Source organism: Pseudorasbora parva, chromosome 24 (assembly GCF_024679245.1).
Source record: "Pseudorasbora parva isolate DD20220531a chromosome 24, ASM2467924v1, whole genome shotgun sequence".
NCBI classification, from domain to species: Eukaryota; Metazoa; Chordata; class Actinopteri; order Cypriniformes; family Gobionidae; genus Pseudorasbora; species Pseudorasbora parva.
In genome coordinates, this window is record NC_090195.1 from 22,671,908 (window position 1) to 22,696,969 (window position 25,062).

Below are 25,062 nucleotides of genomic sequence, written 5' to 3' on the forward strand. Positions count from 1 at the left end.
GTACAAGGCAAAGGTCAAAGAGCATGTAAGCATGCCAAAAAGACTGAATGGATTAATTCTGATTAAAACTAAGGCCATGCAAATGATTGTGTATAAAAGGCCCGGGTTTTCATTTTCATGTGCATGGCCCTTTAGATTACATGAACGTACAGTACAAATATATAAATTAATGTTGATGTTTTTGTACTTGGACTGAGACAAAGGGGTTGACCAGTTTTTATTACCAAAGACTAAATCGTAAATCTATTGACCTTTTAAAATGTACAGGTAATGTGAAAATGTACTGGTAATTTTCTGCCAGTTCATTATCCAGTAAATTTACGGAAATTTCCGTTAACCCTTAAAACACAAACTAATACAAATGTGTAATTCAAAATACAGGTAAAACGCCTGTTAAAAAAAAAAAAACTATATGGAAAATTGACTTTTTTTATAGTGTACACTTGCTTCATGTCTTATAAAAGGTTTAAAAATGTAAACATATGCGAGAAACAGAAAAACATATAGAAAGACTTCACATTTTATGTCAAAGCGAAAAAAAGCAATCTCCAGAAAACAAAGAAATGTTGTATCTTTTATCCTCAGTTGTATCCTCAGTGCAAAATGATCATTTTACAGGTTATATCCTTATCTGTAAATGCTACTATTCATGACATTTTGCATCCTGATAGTCTGCATTAGCTTCAAGCTTCACTGAACGAGTGCCGATGAGCACACACACGTGCGCAAAACAGACATAATGCAGTCGAGAGGGATACCATTAATATTCAGCGCAAAAAACATTCTTTTAGCTGAAATATCTGCTGTTGGATGCTATATTTTCTTTGAAAAAGTCAACATGTAATTCAAGTATTTTATGAGAGTAACAATAAAGGGATAACAGCATGTGATTTGAATATAAATGTAAGATGTTAAAGAAATGACCGTGTGTCCATACCAACAGGGCAGACTGATCTCATGAAATGGCGTATGTATGACACGCCAATTCGTATGCCATTTTGGCGTGCTATCAAGACACATTATCGCTTTTTAGCGTGTTAATCAACGCCATTTCATTCTATCCCAGTCTGTTTTTTGTAGCCAACATTTCAAACTGGATGACCACAAACACCAAAATGGAGGGTGAAAACTGAAAGAAAATGCTGTTTTGTCAGTTCTGCCAAATCCCCAGAAGCAAAACACTGTACATTTAAGAAAACTGTTTGCCAGTGTTGTTTAAAGAGTTGACAACTTATGATACAATTTTCAGTGATAAACCTACACTTACATCAAGTGTCCTGTTAATAACCATCTGTCAATCCCACTGTCCATGGATGGGGTTAAAAAAATGCAGAAGTACAATCTGTAGTTTTCACGAAAGCCATGAAGCGGTCAAAAGTTTTGGACGTTTCACATCAACTGGCAGACTTTTGCTGACAAAAAAACATCAACTTCTCAATCCAGGTAACACGGAGAACAAGTACATTGTTTATTCACATACACTATACTTTAATAATCCCTGTACTGCTGATCTGACAACATTTATAACGTTATATATGACATTAAAGCTACACTGTGTAACTTTTTTAGTTTATTATAGCTAAAAACACTTAGTTCTTTTAAAAATATATGTGCTCATTAGTGTATATTTACTTCAAGTAATAAAGTATTCTCGTAAATTTATAATATGCCATTGAAAATACATACGAGTGAGGGGTTCGAATGCCGGTCGCCATTTTGTCCCTCCATTTTGAAAGTACATTAGCCAAAGAGGGACTTACCCGTAAATTCAATCTTCGCCTTTTGCGTTTTAACACTTGATGGCACCGTGTCGAATGTGAAGAGGGGGATTGCCGTGTTAATCTTTGACAAATCAGAATTGAGAGGAACAGAAACTATTATTCATTGGATGGTCAAATATACCTTTTCACCGCTAGATAGGGGGAAAATATCACACAGTGTAGCTTTAACACAAAGCAGCAAAATCCTGAATAGAGGGATTTTCTCCCCTAAGGTGTGTGGTGGGGGGTTGGTTGGGGCAATGATATTGGGACATTAAAAATCACAGATTCCCTGCTAAAATAATTGCATCAATTTAATCAAAACATCTTTGCGTAAAACAATCTATCATGGCTTAAGTGGCATTATTACTTTCCAATGCCCCATAATGAACATTAAAATCCGGATATGACACAGGAAGCTTATTGTGAAGTATACATGCAGTAAAGCGAGAAACTCAAAGAGGGGAAACACACTCAGAGTGGTTGTGCCAATTAATCTCTTTTTACACTCATGACATCATGTCCTGCCAGGAAAGGAGGCAGGTTTGCCAGCGGATTATTTAAAGCACGTTTTATCTCGACATCTTGTGCAGTCCCTCTTTTGTTGGGAAAGCTACAATAATAGCAGGCAGCAGACTGATCAGAGATACAGACGGTTATAAATAGACTGAGAGTCGAGCCCTAACAATGATACAACGTGATTTAATGAAATAGAGAGAGGTTTAACAAGCCATGTAATTGTGATCCGATCAGATCTCGTCACGGTTCATTTACTGATTTAAATATATAAAAGGTAGCAGCAAGTAACCCAGAATGTTTGGATGTCTATATTTCAAGTAGATGAAACATATTCACCTGATATCACCTAATATACCTGACAGTGCATTAAGGTTTGGGCAGGCAGTTTCAGTGACGCTAGCTCTGAAATCATAAGACCTCCCTTAAGAGGTCAAAGAGATGTGAAATGCAGATTTTCATTTTCGAGTGAACTATCCCTTTAAACTATTTCAACCGACCTCCTATGACATTACAAGCTCATCAGAAGACCTTTATTACATTATATTTTATGATAGTTTGTAATTGCTTAGTTCTTCTGGGAAATGGACACTTAAAAGTGAATTAGAAAAATGATCCATCTTTCATTAGAGTGAGGGATTGGATGTCCTGTAATTAATCTGACATCTGAATTCATAGGCTGTTCCAAGCTCATGGAAATTCATTTTTGTGTAATATTGCCAATTTAGAGGCTCCAACTTTTAGGATGTTATCTACTTTAAGGTCATATTACCAAGTCATCATAAAGTACAGTATGGAAGAGACCTGGCTGACGCAGTGGAGGTGCTAATGGTTCCCATGTGAGCCTGTTCCAGCCCTCAGGTTACACCATTAAATATTCACTCAGAACCTCTGCATAATTTACCCCATCAACACACAGGAGAATGACTCTGCTGAAAAAGAGACAGCTGTCCCTTGGAAGAGAGTGAGCACAACTGCATTTACGAACAATGTCAGGAGGAAACACCATCAAAAAAAGTTTTGACATGAGTTAGCCAGAAAGTGAGAAAGACAAACAATAGAAATACTCCTACATACATTTTATTTTCCACATAAATTGCATTTTCTATAAAAATAAAATTAATGCAATTTATAAACCAATGGTTGTCAAGAGTTTTTGCTTCAGGGTCCATATTCACATTAGACATGAAATGAAAAATGTTTAGAGAACAAAAGAATCAAAAACATTATTCTTTAAAAACACTGAGAATATTAATTCAGTGGTTTCATCGTGCTTTTTACAACCTATATATGCCACTAAAAACATAAATGTGGTTGGCACAAATGTGACTGTATTTTGCAGTGGTTATGTCCACTATTTTATTTTATTGTATCCATTATGTATTGTATTTACAGTGAATGAAAAAAAAACTAACTGTAATTTTACAGTCAAATACTATTTAACTATTTTTGAAAGTTAAAACAACAATCTACCTTATAATTTGCAGCGAAAACTGTATATTTCCAGAAATCGCTGTGTGACACTTGAAATTTGTTACTTTTTAATAGGGATGCACAGAAATTTCGGCAGCCAGCAGATGGTTTTGGAGGGCCGAAATCAGTGACCAAAACAGACATTTAATGAGCACTTGTGGTGCTAATAAAAGGTGGCATGTTTTAACTGTATTCTGTGTCTATATTTGGCATAAAACATGAATAAGCTACAACCTGTCAAACATGTCAACTGTGTGGACACTATAGACTCTGGACTGACCCATATTAGTTATTCATTTATTTTAATCTGTAATAATTTCTTACATTTTAAATATTTTATTCTGGTAGTGTGCCTGACATCCAAAAAAAAAAAAAAAAAAAAAATCACAAAAAGTTGTGCTTTGTTACTTTTAATATGAAGTAACAAAGCAACAAAGTCTCGACTTTAAATTTCTGTCAATTTTATTGCGAGTCCTCAAAGTTGATGTGTTAGAAGTAGGAAAAATAAACAAGCGTAAGGATTTGAGCGAGTTTGACAATGGCCAAATTGTGTTGCCAAGAAAAAAGCAAAAAATGTTCAACTGGGGTGTCGAAATGCATCGCGATGCAGATGAGAATGATTCGCTATCGGTTCAGTTATAGACCATAAACGGTTATAATGTACTTATTCTTGTCTGACGTCATTTGTCGTGTATGTTCTTTTTTTGCGGTAGCATACAATGGCAGAGGGAGGCGAGACGTGAGTGAGAGTAATTAAAATGCTACAACTACTTTTAAAGCTGACATATTGGCACATTTTGGCTTTAATGAACAACCCGTTAAGTACAACCTGGAGAACACACGCGATGTGTGTAAAGCAAAGCTATCTGATTTATCAAAACTATTTCATTTACACGTTTGACACGTATTTCTTTGAGCAGGTACAATTAAAGGTTCAGTTCATATAACTGACTGCTTGTTTTTATTGACTAAATATATTGACAAAATAAAACATTATGAACACTTCCCTAAATGCGCTCTTTGTATGTGCTTACAAATTATGGCATTTTTACCAGTTGAGAACTTGTGAAGGGCTTATAATTGTGTAAAGAAGTCACATTGGTGACACACAAGCGAAGACCTGTTGCAAGGAGACGCCGTTCCCAACACATGTAGCAAACTGTGATGGGCTTACATAGCTCCTATGACAAAAAAACTAAACAAAAAAAACTGGTATGCTTGAGTATTCATTCCTTTTTAGGGTCTCATTTCATAAAATGACATCCTGTTTTTGGTTTGTTTAAATTTCTTTAGTTCATAGCATTTATATTTCATTCGAAAAGCACCAGAGTTTGTTTGGAGGCAACCCATCTTTTCAGGGGTTTCGGTCCGCTTGTTTGGTGCACACCAGGCTTCATATGACAGCGTTCAAACTTATCCAAATTAACCACGCTAACAGAGCAATAAATACAGAGCTTGGTTTTAATTAAACCAACCTGCCAAGTGTGAACACCCTTAGTGCAACGTGTGTTACAATGATGACGTTTTAGGTTTATATTTATCTAAGCTTGTGAAAAGCTGGTTGTGATGAGCATTTATTCATTATGGGTCACCTGTTTTTTGGTTGTTGTGAATGTATTATAAAGCAACAAAACAGATTTAAGTACTTTTATTTAAGAGGAAAAAAGGATGATGCACGAGTGGAAAGAGGAAGCATCAACCTCATACTGCATTTTTTTTTATCTATAAAGTCACCAACTGGCAACAAAAAACCTCAGTGATGAGTTCCTTCTGTAAATGCCTTCTAAACCCAGACATTTTTCTATCTTTGCCTTTAAAGGTTTAACTCCACAGTTCCGGGATGAAAGCTGGAATTCCGCCTGGTCTTTACAGGGTCATAGGCCATAAATTAGAGCCACAATGAACTAACATCTGCTGGGTTTAAACAGAGCTAATATTACACTACACAAAGCTACAATGGCCCGACGTTTTGTAGAGAATGAATTCTTCAAATGAGCTAAATCCCAGAGGACTGGCTTATTGTTTGAGACAGAAACACGTTATGCCTTGCCGGAGCTTTTCTTACAGGCAGAAAAGAGCATGTCATGTGATCTCTTGGCCTTCCATGCTCAAATTCTAGGGCAGCTATAGTCACCACCGCCCCGTGCACATGGCGGCCCCCCGAATCTAACAGATGGTTTTCGTTTAGGCTGTGGCCTGCAGTGCTAGGAGGCAACCAGCCAGAGAGGTGATTCATGAAGTGGACTTTTCCTCGCTACGATAAAAAACGCTGCCTGTGGCATAGGTAAACAAAACCGATGCTCTGAGAAAGGGCAACAACATACTGTAGAGGAAAATTAGGCATTTAATCCAATTGAGAATGTCAATGTTTTATGCACACACAGAGCTGTGAGACGACAGGGCAACCGTGTTGATGCGAACTCTGATGTGATCCATTACATGAGAGCATGACATCACTGTTAAGCAGCGCACATCTTGTAAGAGAGAACTTGGTGTCGGCAGCAAGAGCAAAATGAAAAAGCGCTTTGGTACATGATAATTGGGAATAAATGATCAGAATGACAGTTCTGCGGGAATGTAATACAACCCAAACCGTTTTAAGCAAAAGTATGAGGAATGTTCAAACCTCCAGCATCAAAAGTGGGCATGAACCACAGTGAAAGAAAGTTTGCCTAGACAGCAGCCGCATAGCCAATTGTGCTGTATTGCTACACAAGCTCTCAAATGACGCCATCAGCACTTTGCGGTCCTCCTCTTTAAAAACACACTTTGAGAAAGTAATGAGAAACTGTAGAGTAACCTGACTGAGAAGTGAGATGTTACTATTTTATTTTTCAAATAAAATGAACAATTCTAAGAAAAGAAAGATTGACCAATAGTAAGAACAAGTTTGTCAGAAGTAGAGAAGCCAATTATTAATATAACCAATACTTTTAAAGATATTTACACTTATTTTTAATATAAGGTTAACCAATAAACAGCAACAGTTTGGTAAGTCTTTAGTATCCATAATTTCTCTCTAATAAACTGGAAACACAGGGAGATGCACTTACTACATATTTCGGTTTATGTTTAATATGATGTATGCTTTGTGAAGAGTGCTCGCATATGAAGTTAAATGTCTCAAAATGCTTTTATAAAGCAAAATTTATGTAAACACAGTCAGTTAGGGAATTGCTGTGCATAATGCAACAAGGTCTCCCGCTGTCTATGATGTCATTATTAATAATCGCAAAACAGTTAAGGCTGAGAAAAAGAAAAATCACACGCAGCTCTTGAATGGGAAGCGTTCAGATACTTATAAAACTGAAAGCACTCCTTGTTTATTGTTTGAAATATGTTTATTTGTTCCTGATTATTTACTACTTATTTTTATGTATTGAAGCTATTTTAGTTTATATATTTAATATTCTTAACATAAAATTGTTTTAACATATTTAATTGGTAAACAAATTATTTAATAAGAAAAAAAAGCAGAATCGTTTTGGAATCGGATCTTAAAGGAGTACTTCAGCGCTGGGAAGATGAATCTGTATTTAAACTGAGTCGTCAATGTAGTAGAAATGTAAAATTATTTTTGAATTTGGTGCTTTCTAGACTGAGAAAAGACAGAAAATTTATTTTTGTCTCATGGGGATGAAAGACTACAATTCCCAGAATGCTTCGCTGCCCTGTGAGGCCATTCCCAAAGCCACCAACTTGATTACTGTGACTGAGTTGGAGAAGACACTACAATTAAAAACTGAACGTGTCTGTTCAATATAATGAGTGAGTCACCGCGCGAGTATCACAGCACTGAGCACTAACTTGCAGGAGTCAGATAAATGAGCTCTCATGATGAGAGCTGAGGTAATCGCGACTACACTCGCGGCATACATTCACAACGCGAGTTCAGTCTGGCGCGTTTCAGTTCATGCCTTTGTAAGCTTAATTTTCATAGAAATTAATTTGAGAAGTTAAAAGAATTACATTGCTCTCAACATAGCTCCGTTTAAATGAGTGCCTGTAGCTGCGAGCTGAGCTCTGAGTGTGATCTCCATCCCCCATGTGCGGGTTCAAAACATGCGGAAATGGCTCTCTCTGCTGGCTGTAGTCTTTAGCCTTTGGCCAAACATTCCTCCTATGATGCAAATATCATCAATTTGCATCATAGGAGGATTTTTTCCAGAAATAAAATGCATAAATCTCTTGTCTCAGGGGGATATGAGGGGGGGGGGGGGGGGGGGAAGCACAATCATTTGAATATACTCCAGGGTTTCTACTGATATAAAGCCATATGCTAATCGCTGAAGTAACCCTTTAAGGTGCCTAAAGATTCCCAACCCTAATGGGATGAATTAGAGTGGAGACTGTGAGCCAGGCCTTCTTGTCCAACATCTGTGCCTGACCTCACAAATGTGCTTCTAAAAGAATGGTCAAAATTCCCATAAACACACTCCTAGACTTTGTGGAAAGCCTTCCCAGAAGAGTTCAAGCCGTTATAGCTGCAAAGGGTGGGGACAAGTACATATTAAACGATACGGATTAAGAATGGGATGTCATTAAAATTCATGTGCATGTAAAGGCAGAATTCCCAAAACTTTTGGCAATATAGTGTCTGTTCAATTTGTCGAAAAGAGTTCAATCAGAAGTTCTGGAAGTTCATAATTCATGTACAGTAAGGTCTGAAAAGACTGAAATGTGAAATCAGACAGGGAGGAAGCCAGTCAGTTGAATGTGTGCAAAACCTTTTACAGTGTATATTGATTGTTGTTTTTAAGTGCATAATTCTTACTCAAAGTAGAACTGAGATGATTAGTTGAATAGAAAAATAAATAAATGCATCTGCAGATCATTGTTCCAGTCACAAATTTTGTCATTGAGGTTTTCTTTAAAATAGTCTGCAAACACTGAGTGTTTCGTCATACCCCTAGTATCAACTATGCTTGTAAATAGGGCATACTTTTTTATTTATTTATTTAAACTTACGATTTTTTTAGACAGGATCATACACCATGATCTTATCACAATTCTTTTTCATGTTGTTTGTTAAGACTATTTTGCAAGTCACCAGTACAGGCAAACTAATTTCCCTATTAAAAAACAAAAACAAATTGCCTAAAAAGGTAACAAATAAAAAATTAAAAAATGGCCGCACTATATATGTGTGTCCTTTTGCACACACTTTGTTTGCCGATCAGAAAAAAATAATCCAATTATTAATTAAAGCAGTGGCAAGGCCAGCACATGTACTTGTGTTCAGTTATGAATTGCGTGCCAACACACTTTGTAATGCAACAAAGCAGTACTCGCGTCTCTGGTCTAAGGTCAACACAGACTCAAACATTTCAAATACAAATACTGAACTAAATTAGAACAAATAGCAAGCGAACGCAGTCACAACAAGTACTGGGTCAGCAATCATACTTTTATTCGCAAACATACTTGTTATTAGCTTCTTGTGACGCAAATTCGACTTCGCATTTTGTTGTGCTGGAATTTGTTCATGTACACAACATGTAAATATGAGAATGAAAAAAAGTATGAGCGCTGGCCAAACACTTGCCGCTGTGTAAAGTATGTTTCTGTTCTTAAGGCAACTACTTAAAGGGGTCATATAATGCCATTTTTATACAAGTTAATATGATTCTTAAATGAAAACTTTGTAATATACTTTAATAAAAAATTCTCATTAGTATTGTAAGAAAACACTTTTTCCCTGGTCAAAAACAGCTCTGTTTTCACCAAGCCATTTCGGCACATATGGCTTTAAATGATAAATGACCCACCCCTCTGTTCTGTGGGGCGGCACAGAGTCGTTGCCCTAGACAACAGTAGAGGCTAAAGAATGGTGACGTAAGTCTCTTCTGAGGAGATCTGTGCAACTGTGTCAATCTGAACCGAAGTCGGACCCGGGACAAGACGACAGCTCCAACGAAACTCGACATTTAAGGCTAAACAGTACGTTTCTGAATGGTTGGTTAATGTAATGTCACTTTGATCTGTCTTTATGTACTGGCAGAGTAATATTAGCACGAATAGTTCATTGACAGATTGATGTTACACCAATGCCAATAAAAACTTTTTTTTTCTGTTAATGTCGGTTTGTCAGTGATGCTTAACGTTATCTATGCATTGTAATTAGGGCTGAACGATATTCTTTAACATTGACATTGCGATGTGCGCGAGTGATAGTCCCATCGCCGGCACATGCGATGTGAAGGGTCGTAGCACATGGTGTATTAAGAGAACGGTAGTACACAGTAAACACCAGTTTGTTGCTGGAGTGATATGCACTTTCCGCGAAACTGCACAGTGATTGGTTCGCTGTGCCGCTGCTCACGGCTAAACATTCACTGCTAAAATGTCTGACGAAGAGGATCCTCCACCAAAAAAAAAAAAAAAAGTTTGTACCAGAAATCCTCTTTTCGACTACAAGAAGGAGGATGTTGAACATAACGAGGTACTTTGCAAGGAGTGTCTTGTGGCCACAAAACAAGAAAACACCACCAATTTGTCTGATCACAAACGGCACCTCAAAGCTCTTCACGACGAATACAAAGGAGGGCTCGACATTAACGCTTGTCCGGGACAAGTGGATGTTTTGAAGGGACAGTGAAAGAGAATTGTACTTGCCTGACAGACAAAAGCCTGATTAAAACGCCAATAACAAAAAATAACTAGCGGATCACCAAATTGCAAGAATGTGCATTAATTTAGTGTAAGTGGCGATCGATAGTGGATAATAATATATAATGAACTGACGATAATAAGGTGGCACTGTTGACGCTCGTGCAGCCTCTCGAGGAGAAATTACAACACGAGTGTTTTCCTGAATACCATCACGACTAAAAAATGACACTGGTTTCATTTGACAGTTCCATAAACAACTAATTTACATTCACTTAAAGTCACTTACATTTTAGATGCAATATTTAGTGTTTTTGTTCTATTTCAGCAGTGAAAATCGTTCACAGCAGAACCGTAACGCGTCTCACTCACAGCAACAAGCGTGAACTATTCAGCGTTTGAATGAATCGTTTGAATGAACGACTCAGTGACTCACTCATTAAGACGGTCACCTGCTGCCACCTACTGGAGGTTTAGTTTCATGTTTACACATACTTTCCAACATTTCTTTTTGTCACTTGTAATGAAGCTTGCTTATTACTGAAATTATTAATATCATGGAATGGTAATTATTGACTATAACCTGGATTGATGGCTCTCAATATCACAATATATATCATTGGGGGAAAAAAATAATCGCAATGTAATTTTTTTCCAATATTGTGCAGCCCTAATTGTAACAGCCCTAATAAACTATTACAACACAATTTTTTGTACAGTAACAGACACCGTTATAAACCATGTACATAATTAAGGTTGTTACCACATCCACGTTAACTTTAAAACCAGCGTACACAGTTTATAATAACACAATAACCATAACGCGTTGTTCATAAACGTGGGATTATGAATTATATTGAGAACGTCATAAATAAAAAGCATGCTGTAATTTCACTTACCCTGTAAACTGTAGCTGCATTCATCATGAAGGGTGCACGCGTTTCAAACTACACTCACCTCAGCCACTGCGTCTTCAGCGGTTCGGATTTAGGAACATCAGAATGACTGCTGTGTTCATTATTACACCCAAGAAAAGAACATCACAATCGCTTAGACGCCATTCTGCTCCAGCATCTCTACTTATACAATGATGGACTATAATGAGCTCGGTCAGGGCGGGTCTGACGGCGGGTCGAACGGCTCGATTTGAGACAGGAGAAAACATATTAGGAGATTTTAAAAAAACACGATGGATTTTTATCATTATAGGATGGTTGTGTACAGGCGCTACCAACACACATATTCATACAATCAGCTTGTAAAAGTGCATGTACCATTATTTATGACCCCTTTAAAATACTTCAAACTGAACACTAAACATGATATTAGTGTATTTCAACTAAATATCCCTGTATTGTATTCATGCTGGTTAGTTCACTACATGCCTAAGGGTTTTACAAATGCTCTACTAGTTACAAATCCTTTTTTGACAAACCTACATTTTGCATTAGTTACAGATGCATTGTGCTGATGTCTGCAGTACAGTGTGTGCAGCAGATGTCAGTGGGCTCACCATTAGTTTGGACCGAAATTATTAATTAACCCTTGTGAATGTTTCTACTCGCACGGAGTCCGCTGGGCAGAGAAATCAGGCAATGTTTACATTTCAGGAAACGGAGACAAAAAATCTCAATGAGTGAGAAAGTAAAGACAGTGCAGCGTGGACAACAGTGACACAATGAGACGCTCTCGCCGTAGAGTCTTATGTTCAATTTACTGCAGAGGAGACAGGAAATGCAGCTTGTACAACTCTCTAATCCAACTGTTGTCTTTTGCTGTAACCTTTTGACACATGATGAGAAGGGACAAAGATGGCGTGAGGCTGAGAGGCCTCCCGTAATGCACAAATGTCTGTGTCGATTAGTGTCCAGCCACCCCCACATTGTGAGCAGGAGGTCATGTGACCTGACTGAGTGTGTATGTGTTTATATCCCATAAAGAGAAGCCGTGAGTCATTCGACTGTAAGTCTGTCTGCTCTGACTGAAACCATTAGGACACTGTGTATAACATTACACCAAGATGCGGTTAGGCTAGTGCATTGCAGGTCCTGGATGAGGAGCGGATCTTTGGCTGCCAGATATCGCTTATATACTACTCCACACTCCCACTCTTTACTCTCACTCATTTCTTTTCTCTTAAAGGTGCACTATGTAGTATTTTTGCAGTAAAATATTAAAAAACCACTAGGCCAGTGTTATATATTTTGTTCAGTTGAGCACTTACAATATCCCAAATGTTTCCAACTACTTGTAAATGGTGAGAAATTAGCTATTTTAACTAAGGACCGGGACGTTTCAGTATAGCGTTTGAGCGAGTCGCCTGTCAATCGCGTCATATCTGCGCTACCCTCGGTTTTATTCTGCAGAAGCGCTTTTCTCTTAGCAGTGTGAACATGTCACAGCAGCGCCAAGCAAACACACAGAGTAACGTCATAACATAATTTTACACTTAAATGTATCTAATATGATAAACAGAGTTGCTTTACCTTATAATCATGACCGGAAAAAGCAGAAGTGCGCGCGCCCGGAGACTGTGTCCAGTCCTGTCATAATAAAAGTCCCGGTACTCACGAGCCGTGTGTTTGTATAATAATCGCTCCAGCGGCCGTGCTCAGCTCCACAACACTCGGTCCTGCTCTGCTTTACACTACAGTAACATTAATAACCGCATGCATGAATGTGAGTCCTATTTTCCACCGGCTGTGAGGTGAAGACCACATGTCCCAAGATACTGCGCTCACACTTGCCGTCATCAAACTACGCCTTTGTTTAGAATAGGCGCCCTACAGTGGACAGAAAGTTGCATAGTGCACCTTTAAATTCTGTTTGCCACATTCACATTGCAACTACAAACCAGACGTCACTCCTCTTTTGAATACTATAGACTGTTGACGCGTAAAGACGCAACAGCTAGAAGCCGTCCACACTGGATGTCACAAAGTTGCCGTTGCAAATCCATTTGTCCATCATGCGTGAGCGGAAATAGATAGAACAGGGCATCAGTTTACCGTCAGGAATTTGTCGTGTCGTCCCACATTCGGTGTAGACAGCATCACTGATTATAATGGGTTCAATTTGCTTTTGTCAAGTTGCACCACTCGTGTCGGGTGTAGAGTCAGGTTAGACAGCATATTCAATTTAACATGGATAAAAAATAATGCTGTGGCATGGGCTTCAGAACCCTGGTGTGTGGGTGGCCCACCCTTACATCCAATGATATTGGACCCACTCACTTTTATCGTCTCAAATTCAGCACATGTCTGTTAACCTACCCCTAAACACATGTTAGATGCTTTATTTCCACTTTTCTAACATTTTCCCCATCTTAATTGAAAATAAATGCCTTTTTGATTTGATTTGTGATGGGAAAAGGGAGTAGAGCGAGTTCGGCAAAAGGCGGATTCGAACCTCAGATAGATTCGTGTCAAAACTTGATGCCATGCATCTTACCACACTATTACCACGGTAAATAACTCCATGATTTCCGTAATTTTGATCAATCGTTTAGTAAACGGTGATATATTTGTATTTAATGTAAAAAATTGAGAGAGGGGACCCACCTAGGGATGCTCATATTGACCGTTTAACCGTTAACTTCTAGTAAGAATTGACAGATTAACACTCTCAATTAAACGTTTTAAAGGTTGTTGTTTTTTACACGTTTGTTTGTTTGTTTGTTTGTTTGTTTGTTTGTTTGCTGCATGGTTAAAAAAAACTGATTGTTAACTCACGGGGCGCGTCGACACATGCAACCATACGTGCCGACACAGACATATTTTGCAAAATGAAGCAATGGGAAAAAAGAAGCCTACTGTGTGGGACTATTTCGACAGAAAAGGTGACGAAGTTACATGCAAAATAATCTACGCGGTATTACAATACAGCAGTAGTACAATCTTCAGACTGGTGGAGGAAAGCAAATGAAAGGTGCTTCCCGAAGCTGGCCGCTCTAGCGAGGCGTCTCTGTGTTCGCCGGGCAGTGCCATCTGAAGCCTTTAATGCTTTTCAAAGTGTGGTTTTGGTGACGTTTATTAAAAGTAAACATTGTCACGCATGTTCTTCTCGCCGCTGTTTGTTTATAGAACAATTACTCCGAGTCAACCTCTGTTGTTTCACAGAACAGCACAACTGCGAGCGCGTCGAGTTGGCTAAACTTGTCCAAACAGACGCACACGTAGTCAGCGGCTCCACGGAGCCTCGAGGCTCACGCTGCGGAGACAGAAGAAAGTAAAAAACAAGGCTTTCTTCTGCAGGTTTAACTGTCAACAGGCTGTGCTCCAGACCAACCCACATAACTTAGACATGTTACTTTTTAACAATTCAGAGAGCAGATAAGATGAGAGGCAGCACGATCAGCAAACTTTTGGTGACATTAATATTTATGTAAACATAATAGGCAATATCGACTCACCAAAATTTATCAAAGTCGTGGTCATATTGTGCGATAAGTCATATATTGATGATTGCGACAGGTCTTACAATTGCCCCTTACCATCAGCTGTTTTTAAACAATTGGCCAACAAATGTCAAATAGTGCAGATATTTGCTTTTATCTGCCTATACATCTGTGCATTCCTAGTGTGCATTTCTAACATTCTGAAGCATAGATAACTCCTGTTTTGTCAATGAATATCCATCAGTCCCTTCTGAATCTGTCCTGCATTTGTTTTTTGTTGTTTTCTCTCTCTAGCCTGCAGTCGGTTGGCTCTGGGTTTGATGGCACTGAATAGATCATTGCCGTGAGGACTTCGCATTACGTAATAGAGCAAAGCATCAGACCAAGCTGGAAGCTTTCAGCATTACATCCCTCCCTCCTTGCGTATGTAACATCAGCTCACTACATGAACACACACCACATAAACACTGCCAGAGATGCGATATGCACCACAGCAGATTCCAAATGCATCACAGCACTTGACACACAATTTCCTCAATGAATGATATGACAGTGTATGCAAGATAAACATTGTTTTTGTTGTTGTCATTAATAAAATGAACCGAAGAATACATAAATAAGAAATATAGACAGAATACTCATTTACGGGTGACCTATTTCTTTAAGATAAACATTGGGTTACTAATAAACTTTAAAAACATGACAGCTTTGGCCTGACAGTGCTTTGAATTAAATAGAAACGTGGCGATTCTGACATTTTAACACAATGTCATTGATTGTTTAGTGCAGACATGCAAATCGAAAACCACATGGGATATTGGACACACACACAAAAAAAAACTCAAGCTATTCAATAACATGACTAACTCTAACTTGCAGCTCGAATCCATCTGGCATTTCATCATCTCCAATTTGTACATTAAGGGCTTGGTAAATGGTAAATGGTAAATGGACTGCATTTATATAGCGCTTTTATCCCAAGCGCTTTACATTTTTGCCTCACATTCACCCATTCATACACCGACGGCGATGTCAGCCATGTAAGGCGCCATCCAGCTCCTCGGGAGCAGCTGGGGTTAGGTGTCTTGCTCATGGACACTTCGACACTTGGTCAAGTGGAACCGGGGATCGAACCACCAACCTTCTGGTTTGTAGCCAACCTACATGAACCACTGAGCCACTGCCGCCCCGCAGGCTTGGGATACATACTGATCCATTGAATACCGGTAACTAGGCATTGCATTCTAAGGCTGCATTTACACTGCAGGTCTTGACGCACAATTCCGATTTGGTGACTATATCCGATTTTTTTGACGACCCGCTTACATCTTTTTAAAAGCGACCCGTATCCGATATTTGCATTTACACTGTACACTGGGAAAACAGCCCAAGACGTTCTTAACCGGTGAAAAGAAGTAAAACAGCGTGATATGCAATGGACGCAGACAAAATGATTGTACAATGTTTTGCTGTCTGCACTGTTCCACACAACTTTAAAGACGGCAAAACATTTATCTCGTAAGGCGGCGAAAAAGAGGAGAGCCCTTGACGGGGTTGACAGGTTTTCACAACAAAACCTGCCCAACTGCAACTCAAAACTATGTTAAAGAAAAGTAGCCCAATTGTGCATGAAAACCGCAGACTTGGCAACACTGGATCGCAGTTTGTGTCCACCTGAGTTGACGTCATTCGCCTCCGTCCTTTTTTCAATGACGTACGACTCGCATTTCCCGGGGAATTATCCGATTTGACCGCTTACATGGCAGACGCTAATGCACGCATCCGAATCATATCGGTTTTTATTACCACATATGAGTGAGGCCTGAATCCGATCAGAGGATATCAGAATTCATGCGTTTTTTTACTGCTTACACGTTCACATGTCAAATCCGATCTGTGCCACATGAGAGGAAAAAATCGGAATTGGGTCACTTGAACCATGCAGTGTAAATGGGGCCTAAATGTAATATAAGAACTGATATGTCTGCACTGTTTTTGCATTCTATCAAAACATCTCATTCAATGGAACCTAATCATGTTCCTCCTTACCTATTTTTTTTATCATTTACAATCTGTCATTTGATCCTGCCGCTTTTCACACCACAGGTATGATTTCAAAGAAAGCATGCATTGAGTCAAAAATGGTCTTCGGTGTTGGCAGACCAGTCAAAGACACACAGAGTACAAAACCCGAATTGTGAAGCCAACCCAGTAATCCAAAATAAATGCAAAGAAAGTTTGTAATATTAACGTATCCTGTTATACATTAAATAAAAAATAATTATAAAACTATTTTTTATTTAAAAATCTGTACAAAAATCACTGAGTGACTGATTTGAAAAGTTAGTAATAAAATGAACAACAAAGTAACATTACAGAAAAAGTGGCAGGTTTGTTATTTTGGAATTGCACTCCAACACTTACTGCACAGATCATTTGACAGACAGTATCAGATTTTGTTCCGTCCATTTCCATGGTTTAAATGTGCATTTTAATATGGTTGTCAATCCAGAATTTGCCATGAAAAATATACAAAAATGGATCAAAGATCGCTGCCATTATATAATCATTGAAGTTGTCAATTACAATGTGAGCTACACAAAGCTGGTATAATCACTGAAAACGCAATGCATCTCTTATTGACGTCGTTTCAACTTTTTTGATTATAATGGATTTTCAAACGTGCAGAACACACACTGAACAAAATTGAGCGGTGGTGTGTGGATTCAGACTAACAAACACATATGATTGCATCCATGTGCTCAACAGAAATGTCTGTGATTGGCTACAAAAGTCAACGCTGCAAAAATGTGTTGTAAATAGAAACCTTTGACACTCTTCAGCTGGCTATCAGCAGGAGCTGGTAAAGCAGAATGGCAGGTTCAAATAAACAAATAAATCAAATAAGCCTGGTGGGGCAAAGACTCATTTTGGTAGCCACCAAACTATTTTCCATGCAGAAAAAAAAAAACCCAGTATACTGTCTTTGTGTTGTTGAAGATGGCCATCTCTGCTTACTTTAAAAGGGAAGTGGTGATTAAAGTGATATTTCATCACTTTGTTCAAATCTTTTCAAGAGCTTCCTGTCTTCAACATACATGCAGAAGTGGTACAATTGCATGCTGCTAAATATTATTAAGATGTTTCTAGTGTGACATGCGTTGACATTATCCACCCTCTTAAAACCACATATGGTCAAGATTTTAGATGGTTTACGTCACCCAAATTGTGTCAAGAATATCTAGTTAAACAGGCAGAATTCCAATTGCTATCAGAGCACGTGTTCAAAGGAATCTTTGATATGACTGAAGCACAGATATGACTGACAAAATAAGCTATTTTTAGGATTATTTAAAAAAAAAGGACTATAGGGATGTGCCAAACAAACAAGCATTATAGAGAAGCAAACTGGCGTAATTTAATTTCTTCTGCTTTTAAATGACTGAATGTCACAATGAGATCATCCTTTGGGATGACTTATGAATAGGGAGTAGCTTCTGAACCCCAACAAAACCCCAATATGCATTTTTAAAGTGATGCATGCACAAATACATGATCTCAGAGGACTTTTACCATGAATTCAACTCCACCATTTTATACATCAGTTGTTATGAATCACAAAAACATCCATATCGATCCAAGATATGACTCTCAAAGCTGGCATAGACTTTCAACTGTTGTACACCCAATGAATCATCAGTGGAATCAGAAGCCAGACCAGCTGGCTGAACAAAACTGCAGCCCACACTGCAGACTGTTGCTCACTGCCTCTCAGATTTCACATGCACTTAAAAGGTGAAACATATATTAATGAACTCTAAAAAAAAAAATAGACCGAATGTACAAAGCAAAATATCCATGCAAACAAATATGATGGGATGTATGTGCAATTGTAAAGTAAATTAACTAATTTAAACGGACGCAATGCTTCAAATATGAACAGATGCAATAAGTACTAAAAAGATACAACGTATTAATACAATAATATACACAAATGCACTAACTCAAAGAACCAAAGAAATGCAATGCAACAAAACTAAATGTGTGTACTCATACAATGTAAACAGATTCAATGTAGGCTAATGCAAAGCTTAAGGGTAAAAAGGGTGCCATGTATATACGCAAATGTTATTAAAAATAGCAAAGTTATCAATGCACATGTGAACAGATGTCAAATAAACACAAATGCGCCGTCACTGTAAAAAAGATGCAACTGACAAATGCAAGATGCAATGAACAGATGTAAAAGACAAATGTAAACAGATGCAATGGGCAAATGTAAACAGTAGCGTAGTGCGCTAATAAAAACAGATTTTGTACTGATGCGTGCAAAAACATGTATGAGTAAATAAATGCAATGTGTGAACATCAACACATGCCAATCTAAAGCAACACTGTATACATGTATAGAGGTACTAATATAAACATATGCAATGCCCAAGTGCAAAGTACCAGTGTAAACAGATGCAATCCACTGATGCAGTGCTACATGAGAAAAGCAAGCAGTTTCTTACCTCCTCTAACACGCCGACTGTATTCCTGCAGCTCTGCAGGCGGGTGGTGAAGCTGGATGTAGTGGGAGAGTTGTAATCCTCTGTTGTTTCCGACAGAAACTCCGACACCGATATTTGATCTGGCATCCTAAAGCGCGTGTTCGTCCAGAGAATAGATAGAAATGTGTTCAGACGAACGAAAGCATTAAAGGGAGACAAGCAAATTAACTTCCGAGGCCGTAGAGATGTTGAGCTAACGGTGCGCGAGATGCCTGCTGCAGCAGCACGCACAAAACAAACTACTAGCACGCGCTAAGCGATTCTGCCTCTCCAGAAAAACTAAACGACCTGTTATTTTTGGGTTCGGTCGTTCCCGGGGGAACTGGGATAGCACGCCGTTTCACCGCTTACCCCTAGAACATGCAGCTCAGAGTTGATCTGAGTTGTTTAGTTGCGATTCCAACAGCACGCGCCTCGAAATGATGCCCACATAACGTTCCCCTACGTGATGTTTACGACCAACACTGCTATTGTTTTTGCGTCGAATTAAATTGCCGTGCATGCGTGTCTGTGAACGCATTCATACTCCGCTGTTTGTTAAGCGCCTGATTGCTCCCTGCACTCAGATCGTGTGAAATGCGCAACGCGGAGAGTGTGTGACATCCGCGCGCACACACTCGCGCGCTCTGCTCTACATTCACCCACCCACCCCTCTGCGCATGCCTCTACTCTCACTAAAACCCACTCACACAGGCTCCGTGGGCAGCAGTCCAGTGTTTGGCATCATGTAGGCTATCTGTAAAATGTTATAGTGTTTGTTTCTGACCTAGCAAGACTTTAGTGTTAAAACTCTTGATACATTTCACTTCATTTTTATACATCGTCAAAGACATTGTTAGAAGAGAGGTTATATAAAGCATCTGTTGGCTTCTAAAATGAAAAAGTTTTAACAGTAAAGTCTTTATAAAGTATTTTAAATCTAAAAAAAAAAAAAAAATGTAACCAAAAAGTGAATGGAATTATGAATTAGAAACCTACACTGTTAGACTTAAAGGTATATGCTAGTTCACCCAAAACTGAAAATTAGCTCCTCGAGACAAGGTGAGTAGCCTAAATCATGGGCTATTTTTCCTTTTCTTTTTTTGGTGAACTATCCCTTTAAGATTCAGTCATAGCTCATTTTCTGCATAGGCTGCCTACCGTAACTACAACATGCAATTAGAATTAATTAATTAATTAAAAGTAAATGTTCAGAATTCCAGGTCAAAGTGAAACAAACCCATGTATTTACACTAAAACGCAATGACATTGTCATTATTTGTATTATGACAGAAAATTAAGACAGAAACGTATGACAGATTTCGCTGTAAGGCCTGCAGTGTCTTACTGTACGAATAACTGATAGCCTAGATTACTGTAGAATCTTGCCATTTTACAGTGTGTGTATTTTAAAACGGAATACACGTGTAGTTCTAATTTTGTTCAAAAAACGTAAAACGTCAATTTGAGCTTGAGTGTAGCCTATGTGTTTGTTTACGTAATTGTTAATGTAACAAGTGCGTCTTCTACAGGTCAACTGGTAAAATGCATGTAAAGTTTACATCCCTGTAAAAAATGGATAGTTATCACACATTTAGAAATGCCTTTAATGAATCTATTATTTTTAAGACATTTGATCGCTAATGTATCTAAAAGCAGAACTCCTTACCGGTTCCATATAGGTTCCTTAGAAGAAAAACTAAGACGAGAGGATGAGGATCTCATGACTTCAGTGTGTATAGCTTTAATTGGGAAAAACACAGATCATATGGGATAAGCTCTTTCTTTACATAGTTATCTTTCTTTACATTCTTAACCTTATATGCATATATTAATTTAATTATAAAACAACTAACACTAGCCCACTTTGTCAGAACAAATAAAATAAAAAAAATCAGGTTTTTTTTTCATAATTTGCTTTAGGCTCTAGTTTTTTTGTACTTGATCTATTCTTAATACATTTATGAGGACTTTTCATACAAGCAATAGCTCAAAGAGATTTGCAACGACATGAAAAGTCCAATAATATATTTTACCTCAACAGAAATAATAAATATTGAATAGTACTCACCAAGATTACTGTGTCGCTGCCATCCTCTCTTCGGTAAGTTTAGTGGGTGTTCAGATATATCTGCCCATGGGTCCCTTCCCTGCTCGGAGAGGAAGGGAGAAGCGACCATGTGTGCTGAAAAATAGCCTGTTACAATGGCTACAGGATCCAGAACCTAATGACTCAGGAACTACGGAAATCCAGGAGACCTGGGACAGGAAATGTGAGATCTGTGTAAACATGTGCCTGCTCAAGTGAAGTACCCTCATGCTCAGACAAAGTGATATACCACACATGGCTGTGTAGATGGGGAGCAAAGGGTCACACTTGACTCTATGTAGAAAAACAATATTAAGTTCAGTATTTTTTTTTAAAGAATTTCAGGTTAGATTATGAACTGACGCATGCATTTGTACTAATAGAGTTGTATACTAGTTGCATAGGCCTTGAGGATTTGGTTCTTTCATTAAAAAGCATGAAGATAAATCCCATTGTGATTCATTCCACATCACATTTAGTACCTATTTGTATTCTTTTCTCAAATGAAGCCACTCAAATACACTGGTATTTTGTCTATTTTCCAATCTGTAGCGGCTGTGTCATTTTCCTGTTTTTTTCAGAGGGTTACTATTTCTTTAAAAGGGAAACAGTGATTCCAGTCAGAAATAATTATTTATAAAGCCAATTTGATAACACATTGTCATCTAAAGAGGAACTGCTGAGGCTAAGGGGTTCCTGGAACCTGTAATTTTCCGACAGTTTTATTGGGAAGTGCCATAGTTAAAAGTACATGTTTTGTCTGTGCTGACTCAGACGGGATAGGGGACAACGGTGGAGGACTGGGGGTCAGGGGAGTTTGTCTCTGGATATTTTCTTTGAGCTTGGCAGTTATGTAACTTGCTATTCACCAAATAAATAAAGACTTGGCCATTAAAATATTGATTTGAGTTTAAATGTACAGTTTTGCTATTTTATTATTTTTATTTTTTTTGATTAAAAAGCTTTACAATAGAAGCTTTTAAAAAAAAAACTCTATGGGGAATGCAGTTTTGCAAGACAATGAATGCAATGTTTCTTGGGAGAACACAATTTTTTGAGGGAATGCAAAAGTTTTGCAAACAAATCCAGTTTCTCTGAGATTTGCAAACGTTAGCGGGACAACTCAAAAGCATCAAAATTATGGCTGTCAAACAATTACTCGTGACTCAGTGAATTCCTGTGTGGTACCGTGATATGTTGCTGTGATAAGTCCATTCGTTAAATTTCATCACTATGAAATATTCCACAGCCAATTATACAAAGTGGAAGCAATTGGTAACAACAGTAACTCAGCCCCAAAGTGGTAGGCCACGTAATATCACAGAGTGGGGTCAGCACATGCTGAGGCACACAACAACTTTCTGCAGAGTTAATAGCTACAGACCTCCAAACTTTGTGTGGGCTTCAGATTAGCTCAAGAACAGTGCGTAGAGAATTTCAAGGAATAGGTTTCCATAGCCGAGCAGATGTATCCAAGCCTTACAATCAATCATCAAGTGCAATTCAAAGCGCCAGATATGGTGGTGTCCAGAGCCATAGAGAAAGAGAGTTGCGACAACGGAAGCTCAAAATGCTTGATAGTCACGTGATTCATGTAGACCTCGAATAGTTCCAGGAAGTGATTTGGCGGGCAATTCCAATCACAGTGACAGAACTGCGATTTTTGGTAATTAATAGTCAATATATGCATTGATTTTCAATACTTTTATTACACATTGACATGTTATACTTAACTAATATGTAACTTTCCATACCTTGCAAAAAAAAAAAAAAAAAAAAAGTTTTTATAATTTTCTCTAATTCCATAATGGATGAAACGGAATTAAGATGTGCTGATAATTTAAAATCTTCCTGATTAAACGTCTTACCTTTTAAAAGTGCATCACGAACAGTGTGTTCTGCTGTACCTCAATGGTGTGGCTGCTACTTCCGGGAACTATTGAGAGTCTCCACGAGCCGCCATTGCTGTAAAAAAAAAACGTTCCATTGGAGTCTATGGAGTTGTCGCAACTCTCTCTACATGGCTCTGGTGGTGTCAAGCCCGCCACCACTGGACTCTAGAGCAGTGGAGACATGTTCTCTGGAATGACCAATCACGTTTCTCTGTCTGGCAATCCGATAGATTAGCCTGTTTGGCATTTGCCAGGAGATAGTACTCGCCTGACTGCATTGTGCCAAGTGTAAAGTTTGGTGTGGGGTTGCTTTCCAGGGTTTTAGCTTGGCCCCTTAGTTCCAGTGAAAGGAACTCTTAATTCTTCAGCATACCAAGACATTTTGGACAACTTTGTGGAAACAGTTTGGGGATGGCCCATTCCTGTTACAACATGACTGTGCACCAGTGCACAAAGCAAGGTCCATAAGACATGGATGAGTGAGTTCAGTGTGGAACTTGACTGGCCTGACCTCAACCCGATAGAGCACCTTTGGGATGAATTACGAGACTACGAGCCTGAACTTCTTGTCGAACATCAGTGCCGGACCTCACAAATGCGCTTCTAGAAGAATGGTCAAAAAAAACAATAAACACGGCCAACTCCATATTAAACCCCTTAGGATTAAGAATGGGATGTCATTCAAATTCATCTGCATGTAAAGGCAGGTGTACATACATGCATGTATATATTTAAGAATATATACTGTTTATATAATTTATATTATATATAAATATTATATATACAGTATATATAAAAAATGCTCAAATATATACATGCACGTGTGTGTATAACAATTATACATAATATATACATAATAGTTATATGGGACAGTACACACTCATATTTTGTAAACACAAACTTTTATTTTGACAGCACTAATTAAAATATATATTTTTCACCTATTTCTTATTTTCCATTACCATGACCCCCACAGGGCCCCGTTGGCTAATTGTTGGAGATCTGTTGATAGACCATTATGAACACAGTCTGGGAAGTATGGGAATACTTGAATTTCTCTTGCCAACTACTAAACAGCTTCCTTCAGTTTTCCAGATATAGATTGTTTCCTCAAAACTCTGGGCTACAAAAAAAAAAAAAAATCCATTGATATGCAGTAGACTACCACAGTATGTGATCTTGAGGAAGGACAATAGGCTACTAATTCACATTTGATATTTAAGGTTCATACAACAGGGCAATAACTTGATTTGAAAGTTTGAAAATGGATATGTTAAATATATCATGTACAATACACAAATCATAATCTAAACATACTCAAAAAACTAATGAACTTCCCTTTAACTTATGGGCTCCTATCCACTCAGCCATGATGTTCACAATAATTTACAAAACACTATATCACCATCAAAGAATGCTGAAATTGTAGCTAATCAATACACTGCAGAGTTATGGGTAGAGTGCTCGTGCATTGATTTCAATATGCCAGACATCTACAGTGGAGTGGAAAATGTTTCTGTAATTTTAGAGGTCCTAATGGACTATAGATCTGCCCTGCTGTTTTACAACTAGTTTATAAATGATCTTTGTTTACAGCATAGTGCAACTGTCACAATACACAAAGTCTGAAGTAAAATCTGTCACAGACTGAATATTTTTTCCTCTTTGTTTTTACAGACATTTTTTTATGTTCTGTATTTCTTAACATCATTTTTAACCATTTTAATGTTGCAAATTATTTTCATGTAATGTAGAATAAAATACTATTAATAATCAGAAGTCATGCGCTTAAATC

At 38.1% G+C, this 25,062-nt stretch overlaps 1 protein-coding gene across 6 annotated transcripts in view; it reads right to left on the reverse strand.

Annotated features, from left to right (window-relative positions):
- Positions 1-21,409, reverse strand: part of asap1b (ArfGAP with SH3 domain, ankyrin repeat and PH domain 1b) — a 126,370-nt gene extending 104,961 nt beyond the window's left edge. Inside the window, exons 1-3 of one of the 6 annotated variants that reach the window (XM_067435153.1) lie at positions 21,358-21,409; positions 20,956-21,028; positions 19,269-19,395 (exon numbers count right to left, since the gene is read on the reverse strand). In XM_067435153.1, coding sequence (XP_067291254.1) covers positions 19,269-19,395; positions 20,956-21,011 — 183 coding nt within the window. In that variant the 5' untranslated portion in view covers positions 21,012-21,028; positions 21,358-21,409. The remainder of the gene's footprint in view (positions 1-19,268; positions 19,396-20,955; positions 21,029-21,357) is intronic. The other 5 variants (XM_067435154.1, XM_067435157.1, XM_067435158.1 and 2 more) reach the window with 5 other exon arrangements.
- Between the last annotated feature and the right edge of the window lie 3,653 nt (positions 21,410-25,062).